The sequence below is a fragment of the Alosa sapidissima genome, chromosome 15 (assembly GCF_018492685.1).
Source record: "Alosa sapidissima isolate fAloSap1 chromosome 15, fAloSap1.pri, whole genome shotgun sequence".
NCBI classification, from domain to species: domain Eukaryota; kingdom Metazoa; phylum Chordata; class Actinopteri; order Clupeiformes; family Clupeidae; genus Alosa; species Alosa sapidissima.
Genome location: NC_055971.1, coordinates 8,664,693 through 8,679,692, shown reverse-complemented (window position 1 = coordinate 8,679,692; position 15,000 = coordinate 8,664,693). Strand labels below are relative to the sequence as shown.

Below are 15,000 nucleotides of genomic sequence, written 5' to 3'. Positions count from 1 at the left end.
CCCTCTCTGACGCCTCACTGTTTGCAATGGACGCTCTCCACTTTCAGGATGCAATTAAATATTATAGCCAGCTTTAAATCACCATGTCAGACAACATCCTCGTTCGGGAAAAGGAGCAAAATTTCCATTTACAGACCGAAATGATCACAGAATTCCAATTTTCCAACAGTGTTAATTATCGATGTCAGGTCTCCAATACTGGCCACAGCTAAGCCGTATCCAAACACAACGACGACACTGAAAATCTGATACTGGAATTATTAAAAGGCCAGCAGCAGAATTGCACACCATTTAAAGGTATAGTCTGCCATTCCAAACGTTTATGGTCTAATTCAGCAAATTGCTCCACACAATCCTCTAGCTGTCCATTCAGTGTGTGCGCTCGGAAAAGAAGACTCGTTGACCAGATACAGTCCGAAAGACTTGCTCAGATCAAGCAAAACGCCATTCCACCATTCCAGCCACTCAGCACATTGGTTCAGGTGCACCGACAGGACGAATGCGATTTGATTGGCTGTAGATCTCAGATAACAACCTTTCTGCCAGAACGGCATGCTGTCACTTTAGGTAAAAGTGCCTACGTGTACGTGAATGTGCGGATGTGGCGGAGTGAGCGGTCATACCTGTCCCTCTCCGACGTTCTGCATGTCGATGATGGTGATGACGCCGGGCACGTGGGGGCTTCGCCGCGTGGCACTGTGGGGCGAGCCCTCCTCGTCAGGGGCGCCAGAGGGCAGCGTGCCCGCCAGCTGGGTCACCACTTTCCCCACCATGGTCAGACCGGTCTTCAGAGTCTAGAGGAGGGGGAGAAAGAGTTACTTTATGAATACAACATTCAAGTCTAGTCATAAGCATAAGCATATATTTAAGGCTACCAGCACGGAATGTAAGAGTGTACGGATAGAGAAAATGGAAGCGGGAAGTGATGAAAACACTACATCATTTTCACATTACAGCTCTGGGGGAGTCAGACAAAAAGGCAGAGACATAAAACTACAGGACCACAAAACCTTTGCTTTGATGAATCATGACTATCTGATACTGTTACAATCAAATTGGCCATTGGGGCATCAGTTGTACACCAGACAACAGAGAGATCAGGCCCTGATCTGATCTAGCACAGCTTGTCCTATACCAGGTAAGAGCCACATCACTAGCACAGCTTGTCCTATACCAGATAAGGGCCACATCACTAGCACAGCTTGTCCTATACCAGGTAAGAGCCACATCACTAGCACAGCTTGTCCTATACCAGATAAGGGCCACATCACTAGCACAGCTTGTCCTATACCAGATAAGGGCCACATCACTAGCACAGCCACCTTCCCTTTCTCTCTCTCAATGTCCTTTTTTCTCAATCCCTTTCTCTGGTTGCTGAGTGCAAGGAGCAGTGCTGACGGGTCACTGCTGTTGGTAGTGATCACCCAGCAGAAGGCTGTCTTAGTCACACACCCACACTCTCACACAGACACAGACACACACACACCAACGCAGGCCAATGTACACGGATCAATGGGCATTGTTTGGATTAGCGCTAAAAACTCCAACTGCAGTGATTAGAAAACACATTAGTGCTGATCAATTAGGACCCAAACGCTTCTCTTAATAATTGATGGGGACCAGGGGTAATTTACACACACACACACACACACACACAGAGTCAGTTAGTGGGGCTTGTCTTGTTGGAGGGGAGAGAGCGTTCCAGAGGGCCCAACAAACACAGGCGCCATGCTGTATTGACGCCGCTGCCTGGCCTGAATGCCTGATTAAGCTCTCCAGGGTCTGGGTAGAGACACACACTACACACACACACACACACACACACACACACATACCCAAAACATACAGGCAGACAGGCAGGCAGGCACACACAAACAGAGAGACACTTCACACACAGGGTAGAGAGAGAGTGCAAAGAGACGGAGAGCAGTTCACTCCATTAAGTGAAGACAAGGAGGAGACCCCACTTAAGCTCTGCTATCCATTTACTGCAGGCAGGCAAAGGAGGGGAGAAGAAAGACGAGAGGAAAGAGGCTGAGGTGTGTACGCCCCCCACCACCCACCATCATCAACACACACCAGCCCAATGGCTCCCACAGACACGGCAACACAACAGTGCCACCAATTCACTCAGCCCAATTGCATTCATCTCTCTCTCTCTCTCTCTCTACCCCCCTCTCCATCTCCCATTCCTCCCTCCATCCATCTATCTATCTATCTATCTACCCCCCCTTTCCCACTCCCACTCTATCTCTCTCTCTGTCCCCTAATTCTATCCCTCTGTCTGTCTCTTCATCTTCCTTTCTCTGCACAAAACATGTGTTCAGGCAAGAATTCAATTTTTGAAAGAGCACCCACACCACGTCCCCCCGCCTCCCCAAAACTCTTTTGTCATTATTGGGTTACACTGAGGATGCAGCCGGGAGATGCCCCCCCCCCCCCCTCCCCTCCCCTCTCCTCCCTCCTCCAGCACCCCCTAACTACCCCTCCTGCCCCCCCCCCCCCCCTCCCTGTTGCCCCAGACAACAGTCCTCTCAGCCACTCTCAAGCAGGGGCCGGCGTGTCATGGCCCGGGCAATATTGTTATAAATTACGGCGCTGGCTGCAGACGAGCCGTCTGCGTATCGGGACTTTTTAACCTCATTTCCCCCACTCCCTCCCTCCCTCCCTCCTCCGCTAACCTTTGCCGAGTTTCTTTTGATGTATACCACCATTAAGGCTAATGGGCCTTCTCTCACGTAAGCCGTTAGAGCTCATTAGGAAGCGATAGGGCAGCGGGGGGATACAGATGTGGGGTGTAATAAATCAATGAAGCCACCTCGGGGAGAGGGGCGGAGAGGAGAGGAGAGGAGAGGAGACTGGAGCCATATGAGAGACAGCGTGTTAGAGAAGACTGCCTGGCAAAATAAATTCTAGCGTTGGGGGGGGGGGATTAAATGCACAGGAGAGGTGCTCCTGAGGCTCTTGGATCAGCCATTGCGCTCTCTGAAAGCATTTAGAAGGAGGAGGAGGAGGAGGAGGAGGAGGAGGAGGAGGGTGAGTCTGCTGGAGAGATGTAACGTTACTGTACATGCACAGATGACCTCATCTCGCAAAAGGCAAGGCGCGGGAAATGGACCAGGAAAAAAAGAGGAAGTGGAAAGTTCTGTCGTGGTGTTGGCTGCATGCAGCTCGCTAACTTGAGTTAGTGAGTGTGTGTGTGTGTGTGTGTGTGTGTGTGTATGTGTGTACACTTACTTTAGCGGCGCTGATGACGGTAGCAGTGTAGGACTGGGCATTGTCTCCACAGGCTCCTCCACGTGACTGATGACACCGGATCAACTGCACACGCACGGGAAGACAGACAGATGACCTCAGTCCCATTATCCTCCCACACCATCCTTTTCACCACCCCCCTCACACACACACACACACACACACACACACACACTCATTCAAGCCATTAGGCTCCCTTTCAGGTGTGTACACAGAGAGTTGCAATAACACGACAGGCGTTTAGTCCAGTAGGACTTTCTAGTCCACTTGGGGTCTGATATCCCATGTCCCATGCATGTAACTTGTGGTGACGTCATTTTTACGCCACTGAAACCCTAGGGAAACCTCACATACCTGTGAACATCGAACTGCTAAGCCAAATTCATAGTACAGGTGGCAAAATAACGTATAAGAGACTAAAGTTGTGTATGCTAGTGTTCTCTGATTGGAGACACTCCAAATTGCTGGTGTGTTGCAGTGGTCATGGTTTTTGACTGTGTTTGCTTTCCTTTTTGCAATGAGATGTAATATTAGAAAATGCAATCAGGCATTAGCCACTTCATCAGACAAGCTGACTCAAACCTTGATAAACTACTTGATGCTTTGGGTCACTGGCACTAGACTATGAAAACCTACAGTGCAATTGTTTTTGTTGAGCGACACTTGTTGCCTAGTCAACCTCAACAATGGCCCTAGTCATGTGTGTCCTAGCAACAGTCTGCACCAAGGCATCTGCCATACCTGGGGAGAGGGGGGGGGGGGGGGGGGCTGTTGAGTATGGCGGTTCTCCATGCCCCCCCCCCCCCACTCCTCCCACCCACTCTGGACTCCCAGTGCCTCAGCCGTCTCAAGCACCGGCACTGTTCAGCCCAGCTCTCCCCAGGAATATATTCAGCCCTCAGTGCAGCCTGCTGGTCCCCCACCCCATCCTTAGCTCCATCCAGATACACTGTCCCATCTGTCCATTACCGCACTGGAGTGGCCAGCCTCAATCAGAGTCCCAGCGTTCCTCATACCAGCCCCTCACAAGGACCCACTCCACCACGCTTTGTCCCAAATTACATTCAGAGAATCCTGCTGTTATCTGTTCTTTAGTCGCTGGGACTTGTATTTATTTTATTCATTTTGAAGAGTGCGGCTAGCGATGGAACAGAGAGCATGCTTTTGGGAGAGAGGGGTTATGGGCCCGCAATAAAAGTATACTATAATTTTAAGGATTATCAATTTATGAATCTCTGTGGACGTCCTGCAAATGGGAAAGAGTGGGAGGTTGGACGCATCTGGACTGGCTCATAATGCACACACTGCGTCTGATGTCCTTACCTTGTTCTCTGCATAAGCTAGCCATCGGTCCCCAAGAGCTATCGGGTTCAGGTTAGGCCCAGGACAAGGGTAGCAGCCTGCAAAGACCAGAAAGGCATTACATTGTCTGAAACATAAATTAAATGTCTCCATTCATTTCCCTGTTATAACTGAGCGAATTAAACGGAAAAAAAATGCATGAAATGATCTTGCCATTGCAGGAATGGCTTTCACAGTGCACACACTGATGTGTGTAAAGAAAAACTGTTTTGGACATTTGGAAACTGACTGAGTTAACGTGTTTGTCTCTAAAAACGGTCTCTGTGTAAGCCTGTGTTTTGGGAAACACGAGTGGGGTGTTTTCTGAAAGGGATCGTGTGGGGAGTCTATGGCACCAACGCCAGTACCTAAAAACACCCAAACACACCCGCACACGCAGGAGTCAAACTGGCCACACAGATACTGCAAAGGGTAAACACTCGAAACAGTGCAACCTCCCACACTAAGCCCAACACACATACATAAATAGGCAAATGTGCTAGATGACAGACTTCCATAAACAACTGAGATGCTTCCAGTCAAACATGCATCACACGCAAAACATACAGACGCTCTCTACCCCTCACACGCACGCACGCACACACACACACACACCACATACAGATGCTCTTTCTCCCTCACACACACACACATACAAACACACACACACACACACACTCCACATACAGACGCTCTCTCCCCCTCACACACACGCACACTCCACATACAGACGCTCTCTCTCCCTCACACACAAACACACACACACACACACTCCACATACAGACGCTCTCTCCCCCTCACACACACACACACACAAACACACACACACTCCACATGTCTCACACACACACAGAAGTCATGTGAGGGCAGATCACGTAGGAGAAAAAGTGTGTTGACAGTAATTTAGAGCTCAGCGTGCAGATGAAATGCATGCAGACAGTAATTTAGTGTTCTGAGTCGGGGATCTGAAACCGGGCAAATAGGACTTGAGGTAAGCCACAAGTGCAGCAATGCAAAAAAAAAAACCTTTTGTGCTTTTCCAAGGCCGAGGGAGCCAATACAGTGAGATAACATGTGTTTAACACATCCTGTGTGGGGGGGCACTGGCCAGGAGAGAGGGGGGCAGTGGGCCTGTGTGTTTGACCTACAGAGTGTGTGTTTGTGTGTGTGAGTGAGAGAGAGTGAGTTAGAGAGACAGAGACAGAGAGACTGGAAAACAGAGAGGTTCTGAAGCGGGGGGATTTCAGTATTGTTTTGCAAACACATTTATCCAAAGAAGAGTCTTATTTGAACTCCAGGCCCAAAAGCCCATTAGAAACTTGCATATATATGCAAGTTTCTAATGGGCTTTTGGGCCTGGAGTTCAAATGTCATCTTTATATATATATATATATATATATATATATATATATATATATATATATATATATATATATATATATATATATATAAAGATGACAGAATACTAATGTGAGTGTGGTCTTCCTCTTGAACTCCAGGGCTTTTGGGCCTGGAGTTCAAATGTCATCTTATATATATATATATATAAAGATGACAGAATACTAATGTGAGTGTGGTCTTCCTCTCCAACCTGGCGTCTGAGCAACCAGACCGGCCACATAGAGAAAGTGCAACCCCCAGACACTTCTGCTTACTGTTCATTAGAGTGTTTGTCTCTGTTGTCCTTGGCTTGTTTTTGTTTGTGCTTGCTTCTGCTTTTGCTGTGTCCGCAGACCACGACTGCGCTTTATGAGGGAGCTCCTATCCCCACATGCCCCTCTCCCCAAAAAAAGCTATTAATGATGTAGGGTTATTGACTGCGCACATTTCCTGTGGCACAGACGCGGACAGGGAAGGCAGACAGACAATGAGCACCATTAAAATTACACTAATGGCAATTTACAACAGGCAAATTGCTTAAGTGAGGGAAAAGCAGGGGCCTGGTTTTTGTGTGCTGGGGTGCGCAGGTGCTATGCAGTCTGTGCCACCAAGGTTACTGTGCGCTAATCCCCTACACTAAAGGACAAGGGGCCTACACAATGTTGGAGTAAAGAGTATCTAGTCTAAAGGTCCACCCAGGAAAATAGTCAGTAAGTTTTCTCTGTGACTTGAAGACATTTTTGATGACTGACAGACAGCGTAACGTCGTTACTGTTTGCGTAGACTGCTGGGAGCATTACATCAGGGCGGGAGATGCACAGTGGGGCAGAGAGACAAGTTGCAGCACAACAACGTTGATGTGACAAATCATCTAACATGTGGCTCTGGGTAATGTCAGGCTCTGATTGTATTGATACAGCACAAGCAAGACTTCTGCAGGAATGCATGTGCTGCTCAGACTCTTGGTGTTGTTTCAATTAGTCTGACTGGAGGACTCGCTTCCGATGAGTATGGACTTTTTGATAAAAGGGATTCTAAAGCCATTCAATGAAAAAGGAAACATGTATAAAACCTGAAACAATTTCAAAATCATCAAAATATTTCAGAAATATTATTATACTGCATGTTTAAAGGCTTTTCCATTTCTGGGGGGGTGGGGGCAAATCTGCTTTAACTCAGGGCTCCAGAGTGCGACCAATTTGGTCGCATATGCGACCTAATTTTTCAAAAGTGCAACTAAAAAAAAACGGAGGTCGCACCGGTGCGACCAGCTATTCGAGAGAGGAAAAAGTGTCCGCATTGAAACTCTACCTTTGGTTCAATAACAGACACATATTTGGCCAATATCGTGGTTTAAACAAATCACAGATAGTGAAGGGCGGGACCTCCCCTCTGATTGGCGGTGGCCTGTGTGTAAATTTGAAAATGCGTGTGACACAACCAGTGCAAAAAGTTAGTCTGGAGCCCTGTAACTGCTAAAAGCCCAATCAATGGTACTTGAACAAGATGAAAAACATGCTTCCCTTAAATGAGTGGAACACATACACTGTAGGCTTAATTAAGAAAATTCCTCAATTAGCCGAAGACCATCCATTTCACTTACTTACTTGTGACAAAGAACTTTTTTGTAAATGTGCAGCTGTCAAAAGCTGCAATCTTCTCTTGCAAACTGACCACAAGAATCCTGCGAGAGAGAAAAAGAACAACACAGTGAAAGAACACAGTGAGTTTCGACATCTCTAATAAAAACGTGGGCTACAGACTACAGTGTGAAAGATATTTAACAGGGATAGCAGAGTGCTGGCGCCACTCACCTTTTGTTGCAATGTAGATCATAAATAGGGGTTTTGAACTGGATGGATTTTACCATTTCCCCCGTCCTCAGAGAGTAGAGGTCCACACAGCAGTATGGAGGGCTTGTCCTGTGAAACAAACACACACACACAGACACACACACACACACACAGACACACACACACCCAGACACACACACACCCAGACACACACACACCCAGACACACACAGACAAAAAGAGAGTAATCAGAAACATTCTACGATGGCTGGCAGCATCTCTAAAATCAGATGAGGGCCAAAAAGCCCATCTAGTGGCCAGAGCACTGAGGCAGAGTGAGACTGGGCTATGGGCTTTGGCACACGCCGTGATCGCTTTTATTGTTTCAATGTTTCGCCCGGAGGACAAACCCAGATGCTCACCCCTTGACATGCCGACAAGAATGCACCACAGCCATTACGTCGTCATCACTGTATTAGAAGTGAAGAGAGACTTTAAGCACATGAACATCAACTCATAAAACCTTGTCTAGAACTTCAGCTACTCGGCTACGTTTAACTCTTCCTACAACCTACAGCCAGTAAATCTGTTCCGAGTTGAATGAAACACCCTGACTGCACGCTCGAAAGGCCAGAGCACATCTTCACAGGGTTGCAATTCAGGATGTCATTTACTGTCTAGTATCCGGGAAATTGAACAAGCTCTGCAGCAAGAAAGGAAATCAATAAGTGGAGCATCATCGACAAAATAATTAGCGCAGGGCAGTGTCTAATGCTCCAGCTTCTATCTCCACACTGTCTATCTCTGTCTGTCTGTCTGTCTGTCTGTCTGTCTGTCACCCTGCCAGGGTTAGAGGCTCCTGGTGATTGAGTGGGTATTGTCACAGAGGCTAGACTTTACAGTTTAAGAGCGATGTTCGCGTCTTCACAGAGGTATAATCTTCCCACCACTGCTTAGCTTCGGCTGTTCAGAGGTCTAGTAAATCACATCTTCACGCTGCCCGCTACCACCACCCCTTCTTCCCGGCGTCAATAAGGTTATAATATATGTCTGCGTTACTAATCATTAAAACGGTCCCTTCACGTTTTTATGGTGGAAAAAATCTGGTTCTTTCATTTATAACGCTGAGACACAAACACTGGAAGACATACTGTGGGGGCAAAAAATAAAAGAGAGAAAATGACTGTTTTTCAAAATATGCACATCAGTGCATCACAAAGCGTCCGAGACATCTCGAACCAGCCGCAAATTGTCAGAGAACATGGAAGCACTTAGACGCTAAATGAAAAAAAGCTGCCAGGCTCTCCGTGCATACGCTACTTGATAGCACTACATGTCAATGATGGAGAACCAGGGAGTTTTTAATTTTGTAATAATTCCTCCATCAAGGGGTCCATGAAAGCAGTGGTATTGACACAGGGCCAAACAAAATGTGCCTTATTTCTCTTTTTATGTGCATTTCAGTGTTGTGGTCAGGTCACTCAGCTCCTACCAGGAAGACACAAATACTGACACTTGCCGTGTGCATGAAAAATCGCAGCTTCGCGTGCCAAATAAGGTTTTTGTTTCGATCCGACCCAGGTCCCGTTTCACATGTCTTGCTCTTCCCTCATCTTCGCCCTGCAGTTGCAGGCCCAGGAGAGTGTCAAGCAAACTCCTGCAACACCCTTCCCTTTGCCACAGGATCATCAGAGCACCCGTGACCTGGCCCTGGTTAGGCTCCCTCAGGGAGGAGCAGATGGGAGGCGATTGTGGAGGTTAGAGCAGAGGCTGGAGCTGACCAGGCCGTGTCGGTTCTCGTTCTCACGCAGCCTGAGAGTCTCTGACCGTTGCTGAGGGAAGGCTCTGCTGCGGTGGCAGATGACGACGACGGCAGCAGTGGCGCTCGGGACGGAAGCCAGGGAGGGATCTGCAATCTGCTGCGGCAAGCGGCGGGTGTCTTGCCTCAGACACAAACGTGGCCCAACATCACAATCATCACATCTCTTTCCCTCACCCTCCCTTCCCTCTCTCTTACTCTCCCTCTAAAATTCTTTCTCTCTCTCTCTCTCTCTCTCTCTCTCTCTCTCTTTCACACAGACACACAAACACAGAGGGGTGAGAGGGTTTCACAAGCCAGAGGCAGCAACCTTGGCGCCTCTGACTCCTCAGATCTCCCAGCCCATCAGAGCCTGGCCAGCAGAGCAAAGACATAAAACACAGAGACAAAGACTGTTTGTATGTGTGTGTGTGTCTGTGTGTGTGTGTGTCTGAGTGTGTGTGTGTCTGAGTGTGTGTGTGTCTGAGTGTGTGTGTGTCTGTGTGTGTGTTTGTCTGTGTGTGTGTGTGTCTATGTCTGTGTGTGTATGTGTATGTTTGAAAGAGAGAGACAAAGTATGTGCGCGTGTCAGTGTGTGTGTCTGTGTGTAGTGTATGTGTATGTTTGAAAGAGAGAGACAAAGTACGTGCGCGTGTCAGTGTGTCTGCTCACGTGTCTGCCCCAATGTCCAGCAGACATTTGCTGTCACAGAAAACCCTGACCGCTCTCTGCGAAAACACTTTTCCCCCTCAGCTCCAAAGCACTGAGATTAATAGAGGGATTTAACTTCTCAAACTTGTCTCAGCGTCCATTGATTTCATGCATGTCAGGGTCAAATCAATCAAATTTAAAGCGTTTTAGAGCAAATATAATACAAAAGATATGCTTCTAAATTGATTAATGGGTCATTGATGGCCTCTAAAAGAGAATCATCATGCTGCTTGCTTCAATTGTTTGCGTTTTTTTTTTAACTAACAAATGGCTTAGTTCTAATGGAGGCAAGCATTGTCATTTGTAATACAATTTCCCCACTCTGAAAATCATGCAACTGGGGTTGAAAGTGAGGCTAAATTACAATTAACATTATGAATCATGTGGAAATGTCAGACTTGCACACGTTAAGGTGCTGCTGGGCACCACTCGCCGTCTCTCTAATACGCCTGTTGTGATCCCGTCACATTCAAGCGTCAATTACACTTCTCCTGATTGATCCGATCTGTCAGAAATAATTTAGAACCGAATTTGTCAAATGTCCTCAATTTGATTCGGCTGCCTGTAGAAACCCGAGAAATGTGCAAAAAAAGGGACAAACCCACATGGCGTGACAAAAGGGGAAATACTGTATATATGTCCTTTGCAAACACATATTTAAAGCGGGCGAGAGCGAGGGCGAATGGCTTTGACCTACTGAGGAAAGGGTCACGTCTGCTGGAGTCAACATCCTCGTCTTGGCTCATTTGAGCTTCACAACGCTTCAAACATGGATTTCCCAAACTGCAATTACTTCACTAATTACTGGGTAAAACGCTATTAACTGGCCAAGGAGCACACCTGCAAAATCCATTGCCCCTTCAGAATGGTAGGTCTATTAAAGCCGGCAATGTTCTGGACTCCCATCACTCGGCTGTGCTACCAGATTGGAAAACTCTCCCCGCAACAGAACACTTGAGGACTTTTTTACAGCGATGACTTTCTCTTAATTTTAGCAACACTCGGGTTTACAATGGTTATTATGTCCATTATGTCAGCCGGCTGCCATTTCATCACTTGAATGTTTTTATAAACTTGTTGACATCTGCTATTCCAACTCGCTACCAACTGTGCTCGGAGCTACATGATTGGACTCCAAAGCAGGGTTTTAATCCATAGGTTTTTATTAACCTGACTAAAACGAGCCTGAAAAAACGGGGGCATATCTTATGTGGTGAACATAGTGAATGGGAGGCCTGGAAATGAACGAGAACCCGGGCAAATAAATTCATTTACAAGGAAACGTCATCACTTTCTGACTGCAGCTACTTTACGAGCTTCCCAAATACGAACAGACAATTACATGCTTTGGAAACGCAAAACAAATACTGCCTTTCCTCAAAATCCCAGCTGTCTTTCCTGGAGACCCGGCGAGGAAACCTGAAAATGTGCCCAAGAAGAGCAGCCTAGAGCAGCAAGATTCTCCAAATATGACTGGGTCGCCATTATCATTCACAGCAACCTACCTTGTATTTGCATGTATGGTCTTTTAAATGTATATATCTGTGGATCCATTGATTTTACATAGAAAAAATACATTTGCTAACTGTGCAAGAAAAAAGTTCATTTTTGTGGTCTTAGAAATAAACTTGCACATTTTAGACAGATTAGAGAAGACTAACACTCTTTAAAAGGTGTTTAAGAGGGGAAAACAAAATAAACAAATGAAAAAAATGTGATGTGATTTGGACCCAAACCCATCCCTTAAGCCTATGTCATTTTGATTTATAACAGTTATTTCTAAGCCAGGGTGAGAGAAAAAAACACACAGATGAAAACAATTACACTATTTTTGTAGGCAACAAGTGAGGTGGGTGGTAACAGAGACATTTTTTTCGAAAAATATCCTGTCACAATTTTTCCGAGCTTTCGCTCATTCTCTCTCTCTCTCTCTCCCTCCCTCTGTCTCTTTCTCTCTTGCTCTCTGTCTCTCCCTCTTGAAAAACCCAACCCTCAACACACAACAAACGCCGGCCACATCAGAGGCTGCTTGGGGCCTGGGGGGGCCCTTTGATTCCGGCATGCCGCGGGCATTAGCGGGAAAGTAATTAGGGTAAAAAGTTCAACCACAGCTCCATGTCTGCTGCTCTGCCAGAAATACATTTCCTCTCCTTTTGCCGGGGCTCGGCTGTATGTTTCCCCCACTCCGGCATATTGGAAACACATTGCAGCAGGGGGAGAGAGAGAAAGAGGGGGAGAGAGAGAGAGAGAGAGAGAGAGAGAGAGGGGCTATGATCTGCCTCCTCCTTTGGCTCCTTATGCTCTGATAGGCTTTGTGGTGTTAATGGTGCTAAATTAGTCTCTGTGAAAGCAATAGGCAGGTGGGAAGGGATAGGGAAGGAAAGTGGACGGGTCTTTCTGGCTGCCACTGAGGCCTCTCTCCGTTTCACACTCAGACACGGGGCTAGCATGCAGCACTCTGCATGAATATTTATCAAACCACTTGTATGTTTGAGGCACACAAGTTTGAGTTTTTCTGTTGTCAAAATTATACTGTGGTTTTTCGCCTGCCAATTTTCTGTCCAACTTTAATGAGAACGTTTGTGATGCATAACAGTGATCTGGCGCTAGAGGGATCTTTTCCTATTCCCGTTGTGACGATAAATAAACAGTTAAACACCAAGTAAATGCAACACTTTGCCATGGCTCATCATCAATCTCACAGCCCCTGTGATGCATTCAATCCTGAAATAATTCAATTTTTAAAAATGGCATCTTCATACTTACATACAACTATTTCCAAAACAGACAGCTGAAAGATGTTATGTACTGACATAATTGGACATTACGTATATCATATATATCACAATCTATGTTTTACAATTTAGTGTTCCTTATACTTAAATGTATATTTCTAATGCATTTTACAATATACTTCACCATCACCTGAAAAAAAATTCTATTGTGATGGAGCAATAACATGTCTTGAGAAAATCTAAAAAGGATTCTAAAAACCAATCTATGTAAACCATAAAACGTATGACTCCATGTGTAAGAAACATACACAAGATAAAACTACATCTAAGACCCACATAATCATGCAAACCCAATTAAGGTCTAAACTAAGGTCTAATTCTTAATTATGTGCATTAAATTGAAGTGGGGCCATCAGGTCTATTAGGCTATCCTCTGTGTTCCCTCCTATTCCACAGCAGTTGTTTTTACAGGTTTTCAGCGCACAGATAGCGTGGAAGTGACAGTACATGGAAAAGCGCTTTGAGATGAACACTCTTCAAAAGGCAAACTTCAAAGGCTCAGGGTCTGACTTTCCCTGTCCTTGGAGAGCACAGTTATATGGCCCTTTAGGTTGACTGAGAAGCAGATGATGGGGGATCTAAGCGGTGCACCTGGCTGGCTTTTTCCAAATAAAGTCAACTGTGATTGCACATAGCATTTCTTGTCACGAAAGAGGACAAGAGAGAGGCAAGTGTGCTAGTTCAGCAAACGGCAAGTTGATTGTAATGCTGAACTAAACTGTCGCATAAAAAGGTATAAAGGGTTAGGAACAGAAATATTTTTATAAAATGCTACATTTTCACAGACGTGCTGGCAGTATATATTTGAGCAGACATTACACTTCCATTTTGTTTTCTGTTTTAGTATGTTTTGAACATCATTTTATAATGAACTCCTGCAAATACATTTCATACAATGGATTACCACTGGCAACCTTAAGCCTGTGAGCAGCAGAGGGTTAATATTATACAGTGTGATGTATATGCATTGTCACATTTTTTCCTGGATTTTCCAATGACCAGTGAGGTGGCCACATTTTTACAGAGATGACTCTATGATACTGGCATATAATACATTCACATACAGGACACACACCTACATCTTGCTAGCTTTTGTAATGTTTAAATCCAAAGTATAAATCCGCAGATGAGGAACAATGAGGAGTCGATCACAAGATTTAAAAAAACTTTTTTGCCCTTTCTGCAGCTCCTCCAAACAACTATATTTGCCATATGGTAATCTGTTAATTACAAATTCAGTGCATCTCCAAATAAGGAAAAAGTCTCTGTGAGGAGTTCATTAAAGAAAATTCATATTTTGTTCAATTTTATCGCAGATAATGATACACAATTCAGCATGAGGGAAGAGAAATCAATGCTACTTTCAAACCCTTTCAACTTCCCCCTGTCATCTCCGCAGTGTCTCCCAACACTGAGAGCCCTCCCTCCGTCCCTCCCTCCCTCTCCTCGTTCCTCTGGGCCCAGACAGTGTGGCAGTGTGGGGGTAAGAGGCCCGCGGGCCACAGAGGCAGGTTTATCAGCCAGCCGGCAGGATAACACAGCAATCCTGCGGCCAGCCCCAGCAGATAATGCCCCACACATGCCTCCGGGTGAGTGCTGTAGGGCAAGAGAGGCAGTCAAGTCCCACTCTACCACCACCATCACTGCCACCAGCACCACCCAAGCACCCCCCCCCCCCCCCCCCCCGCTCTTTCACAGAGTGGCATCACAAAGGCTCTTAGTGCAACGGTAGTCCTGGGTGGAACAAGCCCCTGCTGATCTGGGTGTGATAGCGAGGGAAGAACAGTGTCATGAGGCTTAAAGCGTTGCTCCTCAATCCCCTTAATCTGATGCCCCCACTAATACAAACTCTGGGAGATTTCACCCATTTAATACACTTTAGGAGGGATACCTCACATCTAATGTTTAAACCTGTCAGAGGAAATGCA

The 15,000-nt window shown here is 46.1% G+C and overlaps 1 protein-coding gene across 1 annotated transcript in view; it reads right to left on the bottom strand.

Annotated features, from left to right (window-relative positions):
* The window catches only part of bcas3 (BCAS3 microtubule associated cell migration factor), a 239,076-nt gene that overhangs the window by 196,761 nt on the left and 27,315 nt on the right, over positions 1 to 15,000 (bottom strand). Inside the window, 5 exon segments of the mRNA XM_042063522.1 lie at positions 624 to 794; positions 3,238 to 3,321; positions 4,579 to 4,655; positions 7,584 to 7,660; positions 7,791 to 7,898. Of these exon segments, the coding sequence (XP_041919456.1) occupies positions 624 to 794; positions 3,238 to 3,321; positions 4,579 to 4,655; positions 7,584 to 7,660; positions 7,791 to 7,898 (517 nt within the window).